At 36.2% G+C, this 19,085-nt stretch overlaps 1 protein-coding gene across 2 annotated transcripts in view; it reads left to right on the top strand.

The window, feature by feature from the left end:
- The first annotated feature begins 6,859 nt into the window (after window positions 1–6,859).
- ptgir (prostaglandin I2 receptor) overlaps window positions 6,860–19,085 on the top strand; it is a 53,202-nt gene continuing 40,976 nt past the window's right edge. The window contains exons 1-2 of one of the 2 annotated variants that reach the window (XM_081370464.1): window positions 6,860–7,305; window positions 8,622–9,548. In XM_081370464.1, coding sequence (XP_081226590.1) covers window positions 8,724–9,548 — 825 coding nt within the window. In that variant the 5' untranslated portion in view covers window positions 6,860–7,305; window positions 8,622–8,723. The remainder of the gene's footprint in view (window positions 7,306–8,621; window positions 9,549–19,085) is intronic. The other variant, XM_081370465.1, reaches the window with a different exon arrangement.

Here is a 19,085-nt window from a genome sequence, read left to right as displayed (position 1 = left end):
TTTTTTTATGCAGCATCTTACCAAATAAGTAAAAAATTGAACACAAAGTATTAATTTGACAAATTTATCACCTAATGTTGATTCACAGTACCCCCTTGAGCGATGGCACGATTGAAGAATCAGAATTGTGTATTGCATGTAAACATATTAATGAATGATGCATGGTTCTGCACTAAGCATGAACAAGTTTGTGAAAGGACTACCAATGTCAAGTAAACATAAAGAAGACGATGAATCTACTTCAAATGTCACAACTACCAAACAATGTGTCTACACCAGCTAGCGACGCAACAAAAGCAAATGAAAGCAGCGGCACTAAGTGAAAATAGCAGTGTTTTCTTTGTAATAAGTGTAAATGGTAGTTAGATGAATAGTGTCAGATACTATTTGCACCTCAGTGTTGTTGTACATTAAACGGTATGCAATGATAACAGTGTAAATTACTATATTTATTAAAATTATTAAATGAATGCCACCTTATTGGGACAACAAAGCCCTCCTTACACCTACCCTAATCTCTAAATTATTAAACACACATTAGACACTTTATTTACACTTTTCTATATATTTTGTTATTTTTTTATTGAAAATAAATGCCTTTCCAAACTGATGGGAAAAGGGAGTAGAGCGAGTTCGGAAAAAGGTGGATTCGAACTCGGGTCGATTTGCGTCAAAACTTTCTGACACGCGTCCTACCCTACTCTATTGATGCTGTCGTTAGTGTAAATAGCCTCTGCCAACAAGGTGGGCTATTTGCACTTAGTGTTAAAGACACTCCGTAATTGGCATCAGTGATGCTGTCTACACTGGATGAAGTGCGCACAGTGAGACACAACACGACAAATTCCCAACAGCAAACTGTCCCCCGTTCTTATTCTGACTTCGCTCAAGCATTTTTGACACAAAGGACAAATGTATTTGCAATGTTTGCTTTGTCACGTTCACAAGTACAACTTTGCCACTCGGAGACTTACATGATGAACACAAAGAAAAGCCAGCTGAAGTTGTAGTACTGTATTGATTATACAACGTTTCAAATAAATCCTATAGAATTTTGCAAGCAAGGTCAGTCTGAGTGTCTTTATGTGTATGCATGTATGTGGGGGGTGAAAACATTTTTTTCTAAAAAAAAAGGGGGGACAAGGCAGAAAAAGTTTGGGAACCCATAATGTGAATGTAGTTGCTCAGCTTTACAAGCAGTCACTGAAGACACACGTTCTGACATGTTGTGTATTCAGTGCTCAGTGAGATCCGTTTGCAATTATTCCTGCACTCTGCCGATCCAGACCAAACATCAATCCAGATTTCCCTTTGAAATGAAACATTTGTTTGTTTCAAAATGTTTCCAGATTCTCAGATTTTACTGACCCATCCCTAAACCAATGCGCTTCCTTATTATTCTTTCAAATGGCAATTTGTTTGCCATGTTTCAAATATGCTGAAACATATTTGGTCTGTTAGTGTTATCCTGTGACCCAGATGATTGGTGTGGGTTATTTTTTTTTTTTTTTGTTCTCTTAATTTCTCTGAGAAGATACATGCAAGCTATGAGTGAATATTAAAGAGGACATCAGATGTTTGCCAAATGATTGGAAGAATATTCCTATATAAAACATTCTTGTAAAATATTAGATATGAAACTTTGACAAGTCAATCATATCATTACAATATATTTTGCATTACAATTGGCCCTATTAGATACTGTATATGTAACATTTTTGCACTGTACTCAGAAACCTTTTTAAAATGTTATAAATGCTACGTTTCATCTTCTTTTTTAATATTCAAAGGGGTCCTTTATTGTGTAATGTTGCCGTTTGAGCATGAAAAATGTCTACAAAGTTCCAAAACACAAAGTCACTCCAAAAGCAGTTATTCTCTATATCAGTAACACTGTTTCTGAACTCCCTGAAACGCCTCCATTGTAGTTTTTAGTTTTCTTCTGGGAACGAAAACGTCACAATATTACTCATTTAAATAATTCCCGTTAGTGAAACTCATGGTAAGGGGAGTAGCATTTTTTGAAACGTGCTCGAAGCGGTTGACCAATCACAACACTCTGGTCCAGCTGACCAATCAGAGTGCAATGTTCTTTTCAGAAGGAGGGGCTTTATAGAGACTGAAACTAAACAGGGGTGCGTTTCCCAAACGCATCGTTACCAAACTATGCTTGCATGTCACCATCATCACCAAAATAGAAATTCTAAAACCAAAATTTCAGAAATCATAGTTCCAACGAATATTCGCAAACAGCGTCACAAACCTATGTGGTTGGAACAATGGTGCAGCAACAATGTTTTCAAATAACTAAGGATAGAAACCTATTCTAGTCGACCTCCAAAACAAAATCAAGTCTTTTTATAAAAAAGACATAATAGGTCCCCTTTAAACAGCTATAACTGTCCATTTTTTGCAAAAAAATTAAATAGCTATGGACATTGGACTATGGACAAAGTTTAACATTTTCATCTAAACATTTTGCTTCTTGGTTATTCATCTAAACACATTCAGCTTTCGAGACGAAGCCAAACAGCATGACAAGCTATTGGGAAGGAAGAGTAATGACTTGCACTTTCATGTTATATTCTTTCCATTAAAGTTGGACACATACAAAAGAATGAGAAAATGAGCAATCTGGATTGTTGTGTCATTGACAGTGATGATTATTGTTGGCTCTCTACATGTTCCCAAATGAGACTGATCTATGATCCACATACTAAAACTGTTTTCAATTACTGATTTGAAGAGAGTTAACAGCTTAGTGAATGAGATAATGCACATGTTCAGGAAAGTTCATTTCAGCCAAAACAGAGCAATAAATCATATTGTTCACAGTGGAATTTTAATTACAGTAGCATTTTCATTTTTTTATTCAGATGACAAGATATTGTAAATCTGTTTTTTAGGGGCAAATGTAATACTTAGTCAGTACCAAAGATAATATATAAATATATAAAGTAAATATTTGCATGCTGAAGAAATCTAAGAAGAAATCATGACCTAATGAAACACAGAAGCAGATGAAGCCTGTCTGAACATAACCAAGAGTTTGTATGACACTCTTAGTGGGTGATTTTTGCCTTCAGTGTGTTACTAATACAGTGTCATAAATTTTCCTCTCTGAGATTTTCTCATTCATATCCGCTTTGCCAAATAAATTTTGAGCTTACTATTCTGCCCACAGAAAGACATTTCCATAAAGGCTTTAAGGTGAAGCCATGAAGAGACTGACAGCTTAATCCTAGATTTTTAAGACTGCTGAGATAAAAGTCCTAAGATCAAGCCATGTATGCTTGTGCATTAAGGTTAATTGCAAGGTTCCAGATATTCTGTTCTTAGCTGTTTTGCTCTGGTATGGTTACCAAGCAAACTGGAATCTGGTTTGTCAGTCCTTAAGCATGAAAGTCGGCTCAAGGATGAGGAGCCGTTGAGGGAAGCAAGTTTTTTTTTTTTTAAGTTAAACATTCCAATAAAAAGAATGAGAGAAAATGGAATATTTTATGCACAATTTACTCCAAACATTCCAATAGTGTGTAAAGAAATGAATCTTTAGTTACTTAGAAAGAGATTGTTTGGATTATTGTGAAATGAGATATATAGAGCCAAGGAACTGTCACCTCAAAAATATTTACCTTTCATTTTTGCAGTGACGCGCAATCAGACTCTTATTCAGTCCTTTGAGAGTAGAGGTGACAAAAATCGTGATAGCAAAAAATAACATATGCATTAAATAAATTAATAAAATATGCTTTGCTACCTCAAATGTCATTCCGGAAAGTGCCCACACACTAGTTTCAACGTCATCCGATTGCTGTTCTTTTCCACACTACACAACTCTCATTTTCAGTCACGCACGCAAACAAGCACTGTTTGCCTCTGATTTCTGGCTTTTGTCAACGATACATTAACTGACGGCGAGAATGAGTCAGAGCTAAAATTGTGTAGTGCACAGATATTGGTCTGTAATAACCAGCCATGAACCATGCCTGCATGTTCACAAAATATTCAGAAGCTGTCATTTTGTCTGTTTTTGCTCCACCAATGAAAATAATAAGTCACTGCGTAATAAACCAGTATGTATGTTTCCAGGCAACACATACTGATGTTTTGTTTTTAAAAGGATCTGTATTCAAATTTTGGTTGAATGAATGATTCAGTGACTCATAAGTTAACGCCATTGTATTTTTTCCTCAGGCATTTCCTTAAAGTTGAAATATGTTTTTAAAAAACATTATGTTGAAATGCATTCTCTTAAACCGATTTATTGCGCAACAGTTTTTGGCTACATAAGAGTGAATGGGTTATTTACTGTAATATTTAATGTTACCCAGGATCCTATCAGAGCTTTCGGAGTGCTGACTGCTGCTCTTCTGTTTATTTAAAGGGGTGGTTGATTATGATTTCACTTTTCTAGCTTTAGTTAGTGTGTAATGTTGCTGTTTGAGCATAAACAACATCTGCAAAGTTACAACGCTCAAAGTTCAAAGCAAAGGGAGATATTTTATTTTAAAGAAATTGCTTTTTAAGGACTACAACAACCAGCTGGGACTACACAACATTCCTCCTGGGTTAGTGACATCACAAACCCTAAAATTTACATAAACCCCACCCCCAGGAACGTGATTTATAGATTATCAAGACAGAATATGCTAATCAATGACTTGAAGACAACTATACATAACATAAGATACATAACTTCATCAACTTACCATTCAGAAATGTTGTCTACATGTTGTCACTTCTTCTTGAGTCTCTCCATCTTTGTCTGACTCCGGTTTGAACACAAAAGGCTAAAAGTTTTTTAAATTCTCAGTGCATGTCTGTGTGAGGTAATCGAAGCTGCTAAGAACAAGCTGTTAAAGCTCCGCCCTCTGTGCGAGCAGCAGCTCATTTGCATTTAAAGGGACACACACAAAAACTGCGCATTTTTGCTCACCCTCAAAAAGAGACAAATTTAACATGCTATATATCTGTGGGGTATTCTGAGCTAAAACTTCACAAACACACTCTGGGGACATCAGAGACTTATTTTACATCTTGTGAAAAGGGCATTATACCACCCCTTTAAAATGCTCACAGTGTTGTAGTTTGTGAAGCATGTTCTGGTAAAGTGAGCTAAGTGGATTCTGAAGAAAAAAAGAAGACAATGATGCAGTCTGTCTGGATTAATCATCATTCTTTTTCCACCTGAAAACTGTTAATGCTTTCCCAATAAAATGAGTTTGATTAGGCCTACTCACTGCAAATTCCCCAGAGATCAATCATAACCACTCCAAATGTGCATATATGCTTTGCTAAGAGCAGTCTGGCAACAATAGTCATCTGAACTGCAGCGTTTTGTGAGTATGACGAGACGAAATTCCAGCCACATGTCTGTCGGGTTTAAACAGACAAAAGAGAGATACGTGCAGCAAAAGCAATGTGAATCAGCACCTGAAAGTGACTCAGTCTGTTAGACACATGCTTGATCTTAACAGCTGTGTTGGAACAGATGTTGTAAACTGTGGAAAAGTCCTCATTATTTTCAATTTTTCATTTTTTAATTTAAGCTATTCTTAATAGGTAACAAGAAAAACAAGATTTAAGCAGATTTATTTATGGCCCCACTTAATATTAGGTGTATTTACTATACAATATATACTATTACAGCTGTAATTAATTTCTGTGATTACAGTTAATACAATTAAGCACACTCACACTTGAAACAAACAAACGATAGAAAACAGTAAAGCAAAGTAAAGAACAATAAAAATGGAAAACCTATGAACTAAAAAACAAAAACAAATCATGATATATTAAAAGCAATTGAGAAAAGACACACACACACACACACACACACACACACACACACACACACACACACACACACACACACACACACACACACACACACACACACACACACACACACACACACACACACACACACACACACACACTGCTAAGCCACAACAGAAGCACCGAAACATGATCTAATTTCACACTTGGAGAGTGGTTTTCAGTTGCATTAATGGATGATACAGTCTGCATGCTGCATATAGATCATGCAGACAAAAATGGAAAGCATGTGAGTTTGATGTAGGCTACTTGTAGGCTACTTCATTTTATTTCAGACCACAATCAGGCCGGTTATTTCAGTGGATATCCTTTTGCATAACAGAACTACGTACCACAGGCCCATTGAAGCAGTTTACAAGCAAATCTTGGAAAGTTGAGGAAAACACTATGATTCTTTCCCCTTCTACTTTCTTAAAAATAACAGTTCCATTCAGAACCATAAGGGTTTCACAGCCTGATATCACAGCCAAAAAAAAAAAAAAAAAATTATTTTCTAGTCTTATTATAAAACCATTTATGTAGCTATAACCAGTATGCTAATCTGAAAAACCTAAAATAACATCAATAGATAGATAGATAGATAGATAGATAGATAGATAGATAGATAGATAGATAGATAGATAGATAGATAGATAGATAGATAGATAGATAGATAGATAGATAGATAGATTAGCATCTCAGCTCATTCATCTCATTTTTATTTTTAAAATTATTATTTAAAATGATTTTGAAGGTAGGCTATATTATAAAAATGAACTATTTTATTTATTCTGTATACTTAACTCTTAATTATAATGAACATCTGTTTTCATGATCTTCAATTTTGTGCTGAAATAACTAAACTGTCAAATGTTTCAATTTATTTTTACAAATAACATATCCGATGACGCGTCATCCTTATAGTCTTCATTTAAACTCAAACTTAAATATTTTACTATTTTTTTAGTATATGCACTTTATTACACATCTATGCGTTTGATCTGTAAGTCAGTCAACAACGTTCGTGTCACCCAGACCACTCACGCTGAATAAGTGAGAAGCAGTGAAAGCTGTCTGACGCTCCTCCTATTTTTTCTCACGGCGACTTTTTCAACCGAAGGAGGGAAGTCGTATAAGAAGTCTTACTCTTACTAGTCCACCCTCACAACAACGTGCGTGAGGAATGAAGAAAGTCAACGCTTTTTTTTTACTGTTTTGTTTGGTTTCAGGCGTAATTAACTAGTCTGAAGTTAGTTTGCGCGTTAAATTCAGTGGTTGGCCAGAACTGGATAGACTAACTAAACTAACAACAGTTTATGAATTAAAAAAGAACAAACGACCGAAGATACGGAAGCTCGAAGATATACCATATCGACGTCGCTTTGAAATATTATGTTTGGAGAGTCAGAAATACATATATGTTGTTCAGTGAGTGATGTGGCTGGAAGGAATGGCCGCGCGCTGCAGTGATGGACACTCCGCGGACAGGTGCGTACTGACTGATGATTCAAATTGATGCTTTTTTTGCCATGACTACTTCGTTGTTGTGAAATTATTGGAGTGAGAAACAGTTGTCCAGCAAATGAGCATCTGTTATGAGCTGTGTTACATAAAACATGACTAACGCCTAATAAATTAAAATCATACAAATGCACTCATTTGAGTCTGGAAGTAGACATACGGTTGTGCTTCAAAGGTCTGAAATCACATGTGAAAAAGCAGAGCAGTTTGAGTGAAAAGTTGCATTGAAAAATTGACATGATTTCAGAATCTGTTAGTATTTGGTTGGTCCCTCTTTCTTCAACTTGACATGTTTGCACAAAACCTGATGATCATGTTCTCCAGCATGATTTGAGAAAACAGCATCTTATGCTTCAGTTGAAACAAATAACTTTGTAACTAAACTTTGAAACAAATAACTGGGTGACTTTGAGAAGGTGTTTAATATCACAGATTTACCCATTTTTATTAATAACATAGAAATAGTACTAAATCCATATAATTTGTTTACCTCCAGGTCTAAATTAAAAAAATCTTTAAAAGCCACTTTTTTTTCCATAGACATTTGCACCTCTCCATACTTAAAATACAACAAAAACATAATGTAGATAATCGCTGCATACAATTGGCCTTCTAAAATTGTGTAGTTGTTACCTTAAGGATCTAGTTCTGCCTGAGATGTTTGTTAAAATAACGTGGATTTTTCTATCAGAATGTGCTGAGGTTTATTCAGTCATATGAAAATATATTTGAATATGCACATTTTTGTCTAATAACACTCTAAAATGTGAAACCACTCTGTGTAAATTAATCCACTTACCACTAACAATTGATAGCAAGCCGATAACTATGATTCATGGTTGTGTGAAACAAAAGCCTACTGGCTATTTGAAAACAACAAACCATTAGACATACAGTATCCTGCCACAATGTCCTGTTCCAGCAGGAAGTTTTTATGTGCTGAGGTTTATTCAGTCATATGAAAATATATTTGAATATGCAAATTTTTGTCTAATAACAGGCACTCTAAAATGTGAAAACCACTCTGTGTATATCCACTTACCACAAACAATTGATAGCAAACAGATAATTATGATTAATGGCTGTGTGATATGAACAAAAGCCTACTGGCTTTTTAAAAACAACAAACCATTAGACTTACGTTGTCCTGCCACAATGTCCTGTTCCAACGGGAAGTTGAAAACAGTGCTCATCAGCGTATTTCATGGGGTAGTTAAGCAACTATGGGTGGGATCTAGCATGAGACGTATTGATTCTCAAGTAATACTTTCTATTTTTAACAGATCCTCCAAGAGAAGGAACTACAAGTCTTTCACGTTAGACAAAATTGCCATTGCCCGGTCCCTGTGTCTGGGCTCGGGGTTTAAGGGCAGGTCCGTCTGAACATGCTTTCAAACAAGTCATGCGAGAACATCACCAGAATCGATGTGAACGGGAATCCGGTGATGAGCACCGTGATGTTCATCGCCGGGGTGGTTGGCAACCTCATGGCTCTGGCTATCCTGGGTGTCCACCAGAAAGAGCGTCGAACCAAGTCCTCAGTTTTCTGCATTCTCGTGACAGGCCTGGCTCTGACAGATCTGCTGGGGACGTGTTTACTCAGTCCACCAGTTTTCATTTGCTATTCCCAGAGCAAATCTCTGGTGGGTCTGACTGGAGATCGGTGGCTGTGCGGACTCTTCGCCTTCGCCATGACGTTCTTCGGCCTGGCCTCTATGCTCATCCTCTGTGCTATGGCGGTGGAGCGGTGCCTCGCCATCAGTCACCCGTATTTCTACTCCAAACACGTACGCCGCAGCTTCGCTAAAATCGTCCTCTTCCTCATCTATCTCTTTACCTTCGTATTCTGCTTGCTGCCTTTCTTTGGATACGGGCGGCACAAGCAGTATTGCCCAGGCACGTGGTGTTTCATCAAGATGGAGGCAGAAGGAGAGAGCGAGGATGAGGAGAGGAGAACACTGACCTTCTCGCTGTCCTACGCCGTGCTCATGGCACTGCTCATCGCTATAGTGTTCGTGTGCAACGGTTCGGTCATCGTCAGCCTCTGCCGCATGCACCGGAGCCAGCTGACACGTCGGGGATCGGTGGTGTCGGCTGGGCGCAAGAGGAGGATGAGCACCTGGTTTGGACAGGGAGAGGAGGAAATGGACCATTTACTGCTGCTGGCCTGCATGACCTTCATCTTCGTCATTTGCTCCTTGCCACTGACTGTGAGTAGCATACATTTTCTATTGTTTTATGTCACTCTGAAGTGTTCTAGTGCAATGTATTCCAGCTTGTTTACTTAAGATGAGGATGTTGATGAGATTTTACAACAGTTAGTTCTGCTCCTGTGGTCAAGTGCTTTTGAAGAGCGCTGATCTTTTGTGTAACTATCCAGACAAGAGTTTGTGAGTGGTCAGCGTTTTAGGAAACCTCTCTGTCCTGTGAGGCTTTACCGCTCTCATATAGGCATGCCAGAAAAGTAGATGGTGGCATTGTGCCATAAAGCATGTTAAAAACTACAGAAGAACATTTTGGGCTTGCTTAATAATTTTTTCCTTATGTCAAACAAAAATAGAACGGTGAAACAAAACATAGGAGAAACAGAGCTTTTAAAAACTTTTAATTGGGGATATCATCTTCGCTCCTGGGGGTCCACTGGGAGCTCCATCCCTAATCAAACACACCTGAAATTTCTAACCAAAAGTCTTCAGGATTGCTTGAAAATTACAGGCTGCTGTGTTTGATTAGGGGTGGAACTAAATTCTCCAGGACGGTGGCCCTCCAGGACCATGAATTTTTGAAATAGTTCAAAACCAATGTTCGAACCAGTTTAAAGCCTTGTTTGCTGAAATCATGTGACTTGGTGTTTTGAAACAAACTCCAAATCACTTATTAAAAACAAGATTTGTAAATGTCTCAAAGCTTCATGAAGCATGAGCACCATTCACTACAAAACAGAGGTGCATACTCCTTTATGTTGACAGATTGCGAGGTAGAATAAGCACTTGTTAACCCATTTGATGTAGAATAACCCAATATCTATAAACAACTGTTTCCATGTTGCTGCTCATTTGCATAAAATATAGCCTACACAGAGGTGTCAAGTAACGCTACCTTACTTAAGTAGAAATTTGGGGTATCTATACTTACTTACTGGAGTAATTATTTTTCAGACGACTTTTTACTTCTACTCCTTACATTTTGACGCAATTATCTGTACTTTCTACTCCTTACATTTTAAAAATAGCCTCGTTACTCCTATTTAATTTCGGCTTGTCGTCGTAAAAAAAAAAAAAAAAAAAAAAATGGCCAATTACACAAACGGTTTAGCCCTTACTCCCGCCTCCTGAATACACATCGCTAAACTGATTGGCGTTGTGATGTCTTTCTAACTTGTGAGAGGCTGTCGTCACATTTGTTTGTGCGCAGCGCCAAAAGTCCTCCGAAGGAAACCTAGATGCGGTAAGCGAGGGCGAAATCGGGGCAAATCGCGTCAAATATTGATTGATTGATAGAGAGAGAGAGAGAGAGAGAGAGAGAGAGATTTTTTTCCTTACATTACTTTTACTTTTATACTTTAAGTAGTTTTGAAATAATTATTTTTTATACTTTTACTTGAGTAAAAAGCTTGAGTTGATACTTCAACTTCTACAGAAGTCTTTTTAAACCCTAGTATCTATACTTCTACCTGAGTAATGAATGTGAATACTTTTGACACCTCTGAGCCTACATAAAATTGAGCTTTGCTCAACTTTGTTGCATCACCCACAGTCTATGTCATGTGTGGCGCTGAAAATCAGACACTCATTAAAAACGATGTCTGGTTTCTTTGTTTCCCCTGATGAAAAATCCAGCAAAATCCAGAAAAAAACAGCTGTAAACAACATAACCCAGCCTGGACCAACATGCAATTCCTGCTGGATTATGCTGGATTTTTCAGCAGGGGCTCTTTCCCAACTCTTGTCTTCCTTTTAAACAGATGCGATATACTGGAAATAGCCCTGCTTGAACTGTAATTGCTCTTAAAACAAATGATTCTGCTTTAAAAGGGCATGGAGGTTGTCTTTACAATTTGGTGGCAAATTATTCACAGTTGTTTAGTCTAAGATGAGATCAAAATCTTTTGCCTTTAAATTGCCTCCTGCTAACACATACTTTCGGGTTTATTCTCGTGATTGACTAAACATGAAGTCTGCATTTCAAAATCAGCCAGCCTCTGTGAAAAGCAGCACATGTTTACCTTCTTCAACTCATTCAGTGGGCTGTAGGTGAGGTTTAGTTGTAGTTCTTTGAGTTCACTGGGCGTGTATGTGCTGTGGGAGAGCTGGGGCATTGCATTGTAATCCCAAATGCCAGTTGATGTGTTATTTTACCACTTTGTCTGTGTTCGCTTTTAAGTTAGAAGCACGTTACAAACTTGACAACCCTGGAAGACTGGATAGATGAGCCCTGTTTTTCCTCTACCCGTTTAAAATAGTCCAAATTGGTTTCTAAGTAGATCAGTTCAGTTCGAAGATCAGTTCTTTTTTTCTGTTTTTGAACATACTAAAATCACTTTAAAAGAATCTACAAGTGTAGAAGTTGTGGATCTAAATCCTTTTAGGAATAATAGCCCGTTTTTAGTTTTTTAATTAGCGTTACTAAGCCTAGTTACAACTTTAAAACAAATTACGATATTGCTCAAACTTTGGTTCAAGTTTTGAAAAAGGTTTTGTTAGTAACAAAAGTTATAACTAAGGCTATCAATCAATGGAAGATTTTGGGTTAGGGTAGGCTATATGATTAAATGTGTTTTTATTGTGTTTTAATAATTAATCACACTAATGCATCAAGCTCTCTTGATATTTCTCTCGTCTCTCGCTCTTGCTTTTTTTTCCTCCCGTTTTTTACCATGACCTCTCAGCCGTTTTGTACACTTCACCATGCAGTCTCTGCAATATATTGACAGATGACACTAATGGTATTCCCTTTGTCTCATGAGATGCTCTGTTTGTCGCCTGGAAATAAACCCTAGATACTTTAACCAAAGCAAATAGTTTACACAACCAAACCATTGTGATATTCTTTCCATACACACAGACTCAAAATTATGTGCATTTGCACCCACCCAAATGTCATATTTGACCTTTGTAATATTAAACGGTAAGGCACGTCTCCATTCAGAACAGGCACAGGGTACAGCTGGACTTTTAGAGAGGCTATATGTATGCAGAAGGAGGTAAAGGAGGAAGGAACAATGTCACAATATTGGAAAAGACCTGGTTCTTGTTTTTTTCTGAGAAGACAAGGGCCTATTTGTATATGATCATATTTCTAGGATTATTATATATCAGAATTAGGGCTGGGCAAAAAAATCGATTTTTCGATTAATCGTTTTTTAAAATGTGGTCGATTCAAAATCGATTCTCAAACGCCACGAATCGATTTTTTTTCCATATTTATTTATCTATTACCCAAAAGCCAGTATTAGTTTTCCTCCACTGTTCATAGGCTTGCAAACTCCATTTTATAGCTAATGCTGTGAGATTTTATGTTTGTTTTATCTTAATCATAAAATAACCTCAACTAGTGCTGCACAATTAATCATATCGCAATCGCGATGTCAAGCCTACGCAATGACGTGAATGTCCTGTGACACACAGAAAGACTCGCGCTGATATCGTGCGTGCGCACAAGACAGCCCAGAATATACAGTTCTCTTTCGTGCTAGAACGAACAATAACACACACAATTATGCCAAAATGTTTTTTTGTCGAGTATCTTCATAACATAAGAGCAGTCTTATGATGAACGTGAATGATGAGGCGCGTGTGAGATCCGCGTCTCTGTTAGCAGCGGTTGGTCTCTTAAAGGGACAGTACACAGTAGCCACTAATTATCTCTGTCGTTAAAGTTAATCAAAGAACAAAGGGAACAGATAAAAACACTCACTGCTCTTGACTAAATAACTTTTGTAACTTTAATAAGGATTAGTCTATATATACTTTAGAATTAATGCATCGCAGACTGTTTGATAACTTTATTCAATCTCTGTAGGCCTATATGTCCTACCTAGACAGATAAAATATATGCAAGTTTTTTTTTTATGGGTTTATATGAGGATTTTTAACCTGTTTGATCAAGGCATGCGACTGGTCTGACTTGTCCAATTTTCAGCATCAATTTTTCATCTTGCATCAAAATTCTGTCTATTTATTGTATGCATTTGAAATATAGAGTTGGGTTCTGTTTTAATGTACCCAAGTGTACCTAAAATAAATAGAGTTTAATATACAGGTTGGTAGCTCTTAATTTCTTTTTATTAATTAACCACTTCCAAACTTATGTTCACTTTACTTTCTTTTTTTCTTTTTTTTTTTTATAAATATAGGATTTGTATTAAATATATAGGCTATTCATTGAGTGGAATCGAAATCGAATTTAGAATCAAAATCGAAAATCGAATCGAATCGAGAATCGAAATCGAAAATCGAATCGAGAATCGAAATCGAATCGAATTGAGAGCTTGAGAATCGAAATCGAATCGATTTGTAAAATCTGAATCGATACCCAGCCCTAATCAGAATGTGTAAAACTGTTTCTCAGCTGCAGATAGACACTTCGGCTATATTTCAGGGGTTGATTGTATGTAAACAAAAAGATTTAAACTTTTTTCACTCTTGATCATTTTTAACATGCCTTTATCATTTATTTTTTACTGTCTTTTATGTAAAGATTTAATAGTTTTTTTCTAGAAATGTGAAAATATTTCAAATATAGATTATTGCAAAATACTAAAAGTATGGTAACGCAATAATTTCAAGGTAGACCGAACTTTTTATTTTTCCGGGTTGTAATGAAGACCTTTGAGTTTGTGTGTGTTTTAATAAACAGTATTATTATAATGATAATAATAATTATTATTACACGGCAGACGTCAGATTTCAATAGCAGTCTTTTTGAGCTTTAATATTTACAGACACTAGTCTGTATCGATATCTGATTCATTGTACAGCCCTACTTTTGATTTATTCATCCAAAGATTGCCAAATTCTCTGACGTTCCGCTTTATACAGTAAGTTCCATTTGTGACTGGATTCCGTGATTCCATCCGAGTTTTCTGCATCGCGGAAATCAAATGGCTGTAAATGGTATTTGCAGTATTTTAAAAAAGTTATGTATTTTAAAAAGTTAGTTTTGTGAGTATTTATCGTGTTATAAATTTGTTACCATTAGTGTAAGAAGGGTACTATGCAGTTAATAGAGGTCCGCTCTCAGTAGACTCTACAAAGCGCTCTTCATGGTCATTGATTGTAGATACAGCAGCTGTTTCAGCTATGCACCTGTATGGCTGTATTTGAAAAATACATATCGATCGTGAGATTGAAACCGGTTTACCATTCAGCGCTACTAATCAGCAGACCAAACTCATTGTACAGCATCTTAAATATCGGCTCAGTCATTCTAAAATACCTGAGCCATAGTATGTCATCAAAAATGATTTGATATAAAGACCTCCTAGAAGTGTCTTGCATAATAATGTTCCTAAACACCAGGCTTTCAAACGCAAGATAACATGACAGCATTTGTAAATGCATTTCATCTGCGCACTTCATGTAGAAAAAAAAGAGTCACAGTGGCTTTCCCGGTTGCAGCAACTTCCATTTTTTATTATGGATACTTTTTGACAGTTTCCCAGGAAATGACAAATTTGTTCTCTTAAGGACATGGGATAGAGACTGTGCTTTATTCTGAAATGTTTTTTTTTTTCTGTGATAGAAACATATCTAGTGATACAATGGAAGGGAATATGGTCATTATAAGTGCGTCACTGTTACCCAGAAGAGGGATCAGTGGAACTGAATTTTTGTGGTGATCAACATTATGCCTCAAGTGCTGTCGATTGAGCTGGCATTGAACCAGGAATTTTCCTTTAAGGTCAACATGACATCAAAATTAATTTGATTTACTTTCTTAAAGGGATACTCCATTTTAAAATGAAAATTCTGTCATCATATACTCACCCTCATGTTGTTTCAAACCTGTATGAATTTCTTTCTTCTGCTGAAAACAAAAGAAGATATTTAGAAGAATGTCAGTTACCAGACAGTTTTTGGTACCATTGACTTCCATAGTATATTTTTTTCCTACTATGGAAGTCAATGGTACCAAAAACTGTTTGGTTACTGACATTCTTCTAAATATCTTCCTTTCTGTTCAGCAGAAAAAATAAATTCATACAGGTTTGAAACAACATGAGGGTGAGTATATGATGACAGAATTTTCAAAATTTTCATTTAGTTCCACCAAAAATATAAATTCTGTCATCATTTACTCACCCTCAAGTTGTTCCAAACCTGTATGAATTTCTTTCTTCTGGTGAACACAAAAGAAGATATTTTGAAGAATGTCAGTAACCAGACAGACCCATTGACTTCCATAGTATAAAAAAAAGGGCTAATACATGAGGCAGTAACATGTTTGGTTACTGACATTCTTCAAATTATCTTTTTTGTGTTCAGCAGAAAAATGAAATTCATACAGGTTTGGATACAACTTGAGGGTGAATACATTTTCATTTTTGGGTGAATGATCTCTTTAATACTTGTTTCTAGTATTGCTGGTTCATGTTTTTTCAAAGAAGAAAAATACATTTGATAGCCTGAATTGCCTTATTTTTCTGGCTTTGCTTTTAAGATATCAAACATGTAAGTTTATTGACAAGCCAACTTGTGTCATACCCAAAAACAGTCCTAACCATATATGGTTTGCAGACACGCATTTAATTTAAGAAAGACAGATTAAGCACATGGCCTTATATTTAATAAAATCAAAGTCGATTATTTTCTCATAAAAGGAAGGGAAATTAAAATAACACTATATAATAAAATGTACACTTGTTTCAGCCAGTTTTCGGCCTCTGTCCCCCGGGGGGGTTTAAAACTTATTGGATGAAGGTCAAACAGAGAACTCAAGCAAACACAGTCCGTCTGTTTAACTGTGTGACATTTCTACACGCAATAAGACTGATGACTGTCTGCAATAGATGTAAACGATTAAAAGTTTGGGGAAAAAACATGTTATCCTAAACCTTATAAACAGGTGACAGATTACAGTTACACTGAATTGTTGAAATATGGCCAGCAAATGCAATTCAAGGTTAATGTCTATTGAGCAAACACTTACGTCTGACAGCAGTCGTACAATAAATTAAATTCAGATGACAGAGTGATCAAAGACAGCGTGTCATTTCCTGCTCTGTGTGGTGCGCTAGAGATCCAGTGCCATGACTAGGTTATTGTTCAAGCTCTTATATTACAGGCACACTGGCTGTTTCTTCTACTATAGGATCTTTTGGCCCTGTGCACTTTTAAACTCTCTCTGAAAACACACTCTTCACACCCTCAGTAGTTTAATTTATCCACCAACAATGTCCGTCCCTTTATACATGAGTTTATATACATTTTTGGAAACGGGTGTGGAAAGTTTAAACATTAAAACTTACTTTTACATTTATTTTATTTTATTATTTTTTATTTATTTATTTATTTTGGAAAATGGTTCTATTTGCTAAGGCTAATATCATAGCTAGAGTCACGTATTCTTCAAAATTACATCTTGATTAATACAAATATTCTGTTCTCAAGTTCCTTCATTTTTCTTTTGTCTCATACTTTGTCAAGCTCTTTATTTAAACTATTGTCTCCTGGTAATTACTAACTAGTAAAAATTTTTTTTATAAATTCTTTGGCTGGAAATTATGCCATAATTGAAGGACACTTTTTTCACTTCGTAAATGCTAAATTGGTTTCCGATTATTAAAGTAATAATTAAATGAAAATGAAATTTGATTACATTTTAAACTAAATTGTTAGCTGATTTAACTGATTTGATTACATTTTTTTTTTAAAGGAATTTGTGTTTGTCCTACAATGTTTTTTTATATTCCCTGTACTCCTGACAGTAAAATAAGCCATAATAAAAGTCCAGTGATAAAAAAACGTGATATAGCCTACCGTGAAACCACCAGAATCTAGAAAAAAAATCGTGATACAGATTTTTGGTCAAACGTCCGAGCACTACTGGTTAGTCTAGTTATCTTCTGTTGTTAGTCTACATCCTCTGTTGAGTCATGTGAGTAGTTGCGCATCGAGGAATTTATCCAGTAAATGTGTCTCCATCATGCCTCAGTTGAGCACTTTCTTTTTATGCACATTTAGGCGCTTCCATCCAGAGTTTTTTTATGTGACACCCCAAAATTTGCATAAAAATATGTGGATGGAAACAGCTACTGTAGCCCTGTTTTAAAGAAAATAGGGACAAGTGGAAATCATTTGTTTGTGATTAGTCAACATTATGCCTCCAGTGCTGTCGATTGAGCTGAACTTGTATTGAACCAGGAATACTCGTTTAAGGTCGGCATGACATCAAAATGTCATGTTGACCTTAACAAAATATTACTTGTGTATTCCCAATATTTTTAAAGGGTTTAGGCGTTGTTGCCTAAAACCCTATGGTGAGTGTAAAAATGACGAGAACATATACCACTGAGTTTTAACTGAATATTAAGAGGTGTGTGTGTGTGTGTGTTTGTAAATAAATATATATATATATATATATGAAGCATTTAAAGTGATTTAATTAATCACTGGATGTCCCACTTTAGTTAATTACTGAACTTACCATTTTTGAAGTCTCTTTGTCTTTTGATTATCTGAGCTAAAGGAAAGTAATGGCCATCATGAAAGCACTGATCAATACTGAGATCAATAGTGAGGTTAGTTTATTCATTACCGAGTCTCCAGAGATGCTGGCCTGGAGTCAGTGAAAAACACAATGATACCTGAGACTTGCTGCAGTGACCTTTTTAAACTAATTGAGAAATCTAAATCAAATAATATCAGCGTGCTCAAGCACACCAAAGAGGGTCATATGAAACCCACGTTATCAAAGATATTCAACCAGGTCTGAGATGGAACCACTGAACGCAGGCTCAGCGATATGCAGTATTATATAAACCGAAACGAAATTGATCGAAACCTTTGTGGGGAAAAGTGACCCAAAGAAAATGATCACATCTCCTTTGGGAAAAGGTCTAGATTTAATAGCCAAACCAACTTGGATTACTTTGTAAGCAGCCCCCTTCAACATAAAGTGTTATTTAGGAGTGCCCATTTTCCACAGGAAGCTAAATGATGGAGAGATTTTGGTTTTCATTGCATGTACACAAGCCAAAATATGCAGATAGCCATTGAGAAATTAATGATGCTGCATGGCTGAGTTGATCTGGGCTTTCCTCTTTATCTCTTCAGGCCTTCAAACCAGCCATTTTCTTAATAATCGATCATTAAAATGCCACAGGTAATAGTTTCCATGAGTTCATCTGGCTCCTTCTGGTCTTTTTCACTAGCGATAAACTATATAGTCTTGCATAATTAAGAAACAAGATGATATTCAGATCATACAATATAAAAAGTTAAGTGTACGTAAAACTTTCTACCATGTTTCCTATTAGAAATACTGTACATGTCTGAGAGGAAGCTGTCAAATATCCTAACACTGCAACCATAATTATTCATTCCCCATTGCATGCTGGGAAGAGGGGAAGTGGGACTGAAAGACACAAAACTATTTTTCAATGTTGGCTTGTTTGAACTCAAACAAAAGCAGCTCACCTGCTGTGTTCCTGAACTTTGTGAGTGGTTGGAACGTCCTGTAAGTAAATCAAACAAAAAATAATCAAGTCTTTTTTTTTTTTTTTGTGCATTTATTTGATGAAGTCT

Source organism: Scardinius erythrophthalmus, assembly GCF_964197995.2.
Source record: "Scardinius erythrophthalmus genome assembly, chromosome: 7".
NCBI classification, from domain to species: domain Eukaryota; kingdom Metazoa; phylum Chordata; class Actinopteri; order Cypriniformes; family Leuciscidae; genus Scardinius; species Scardinius erythrophthalmus.
The sequence above is the reverse complement of the archived record's forward strand: the minus strand, read 5'-3'. Positions and strand labels throughout refer to the sequence as shown.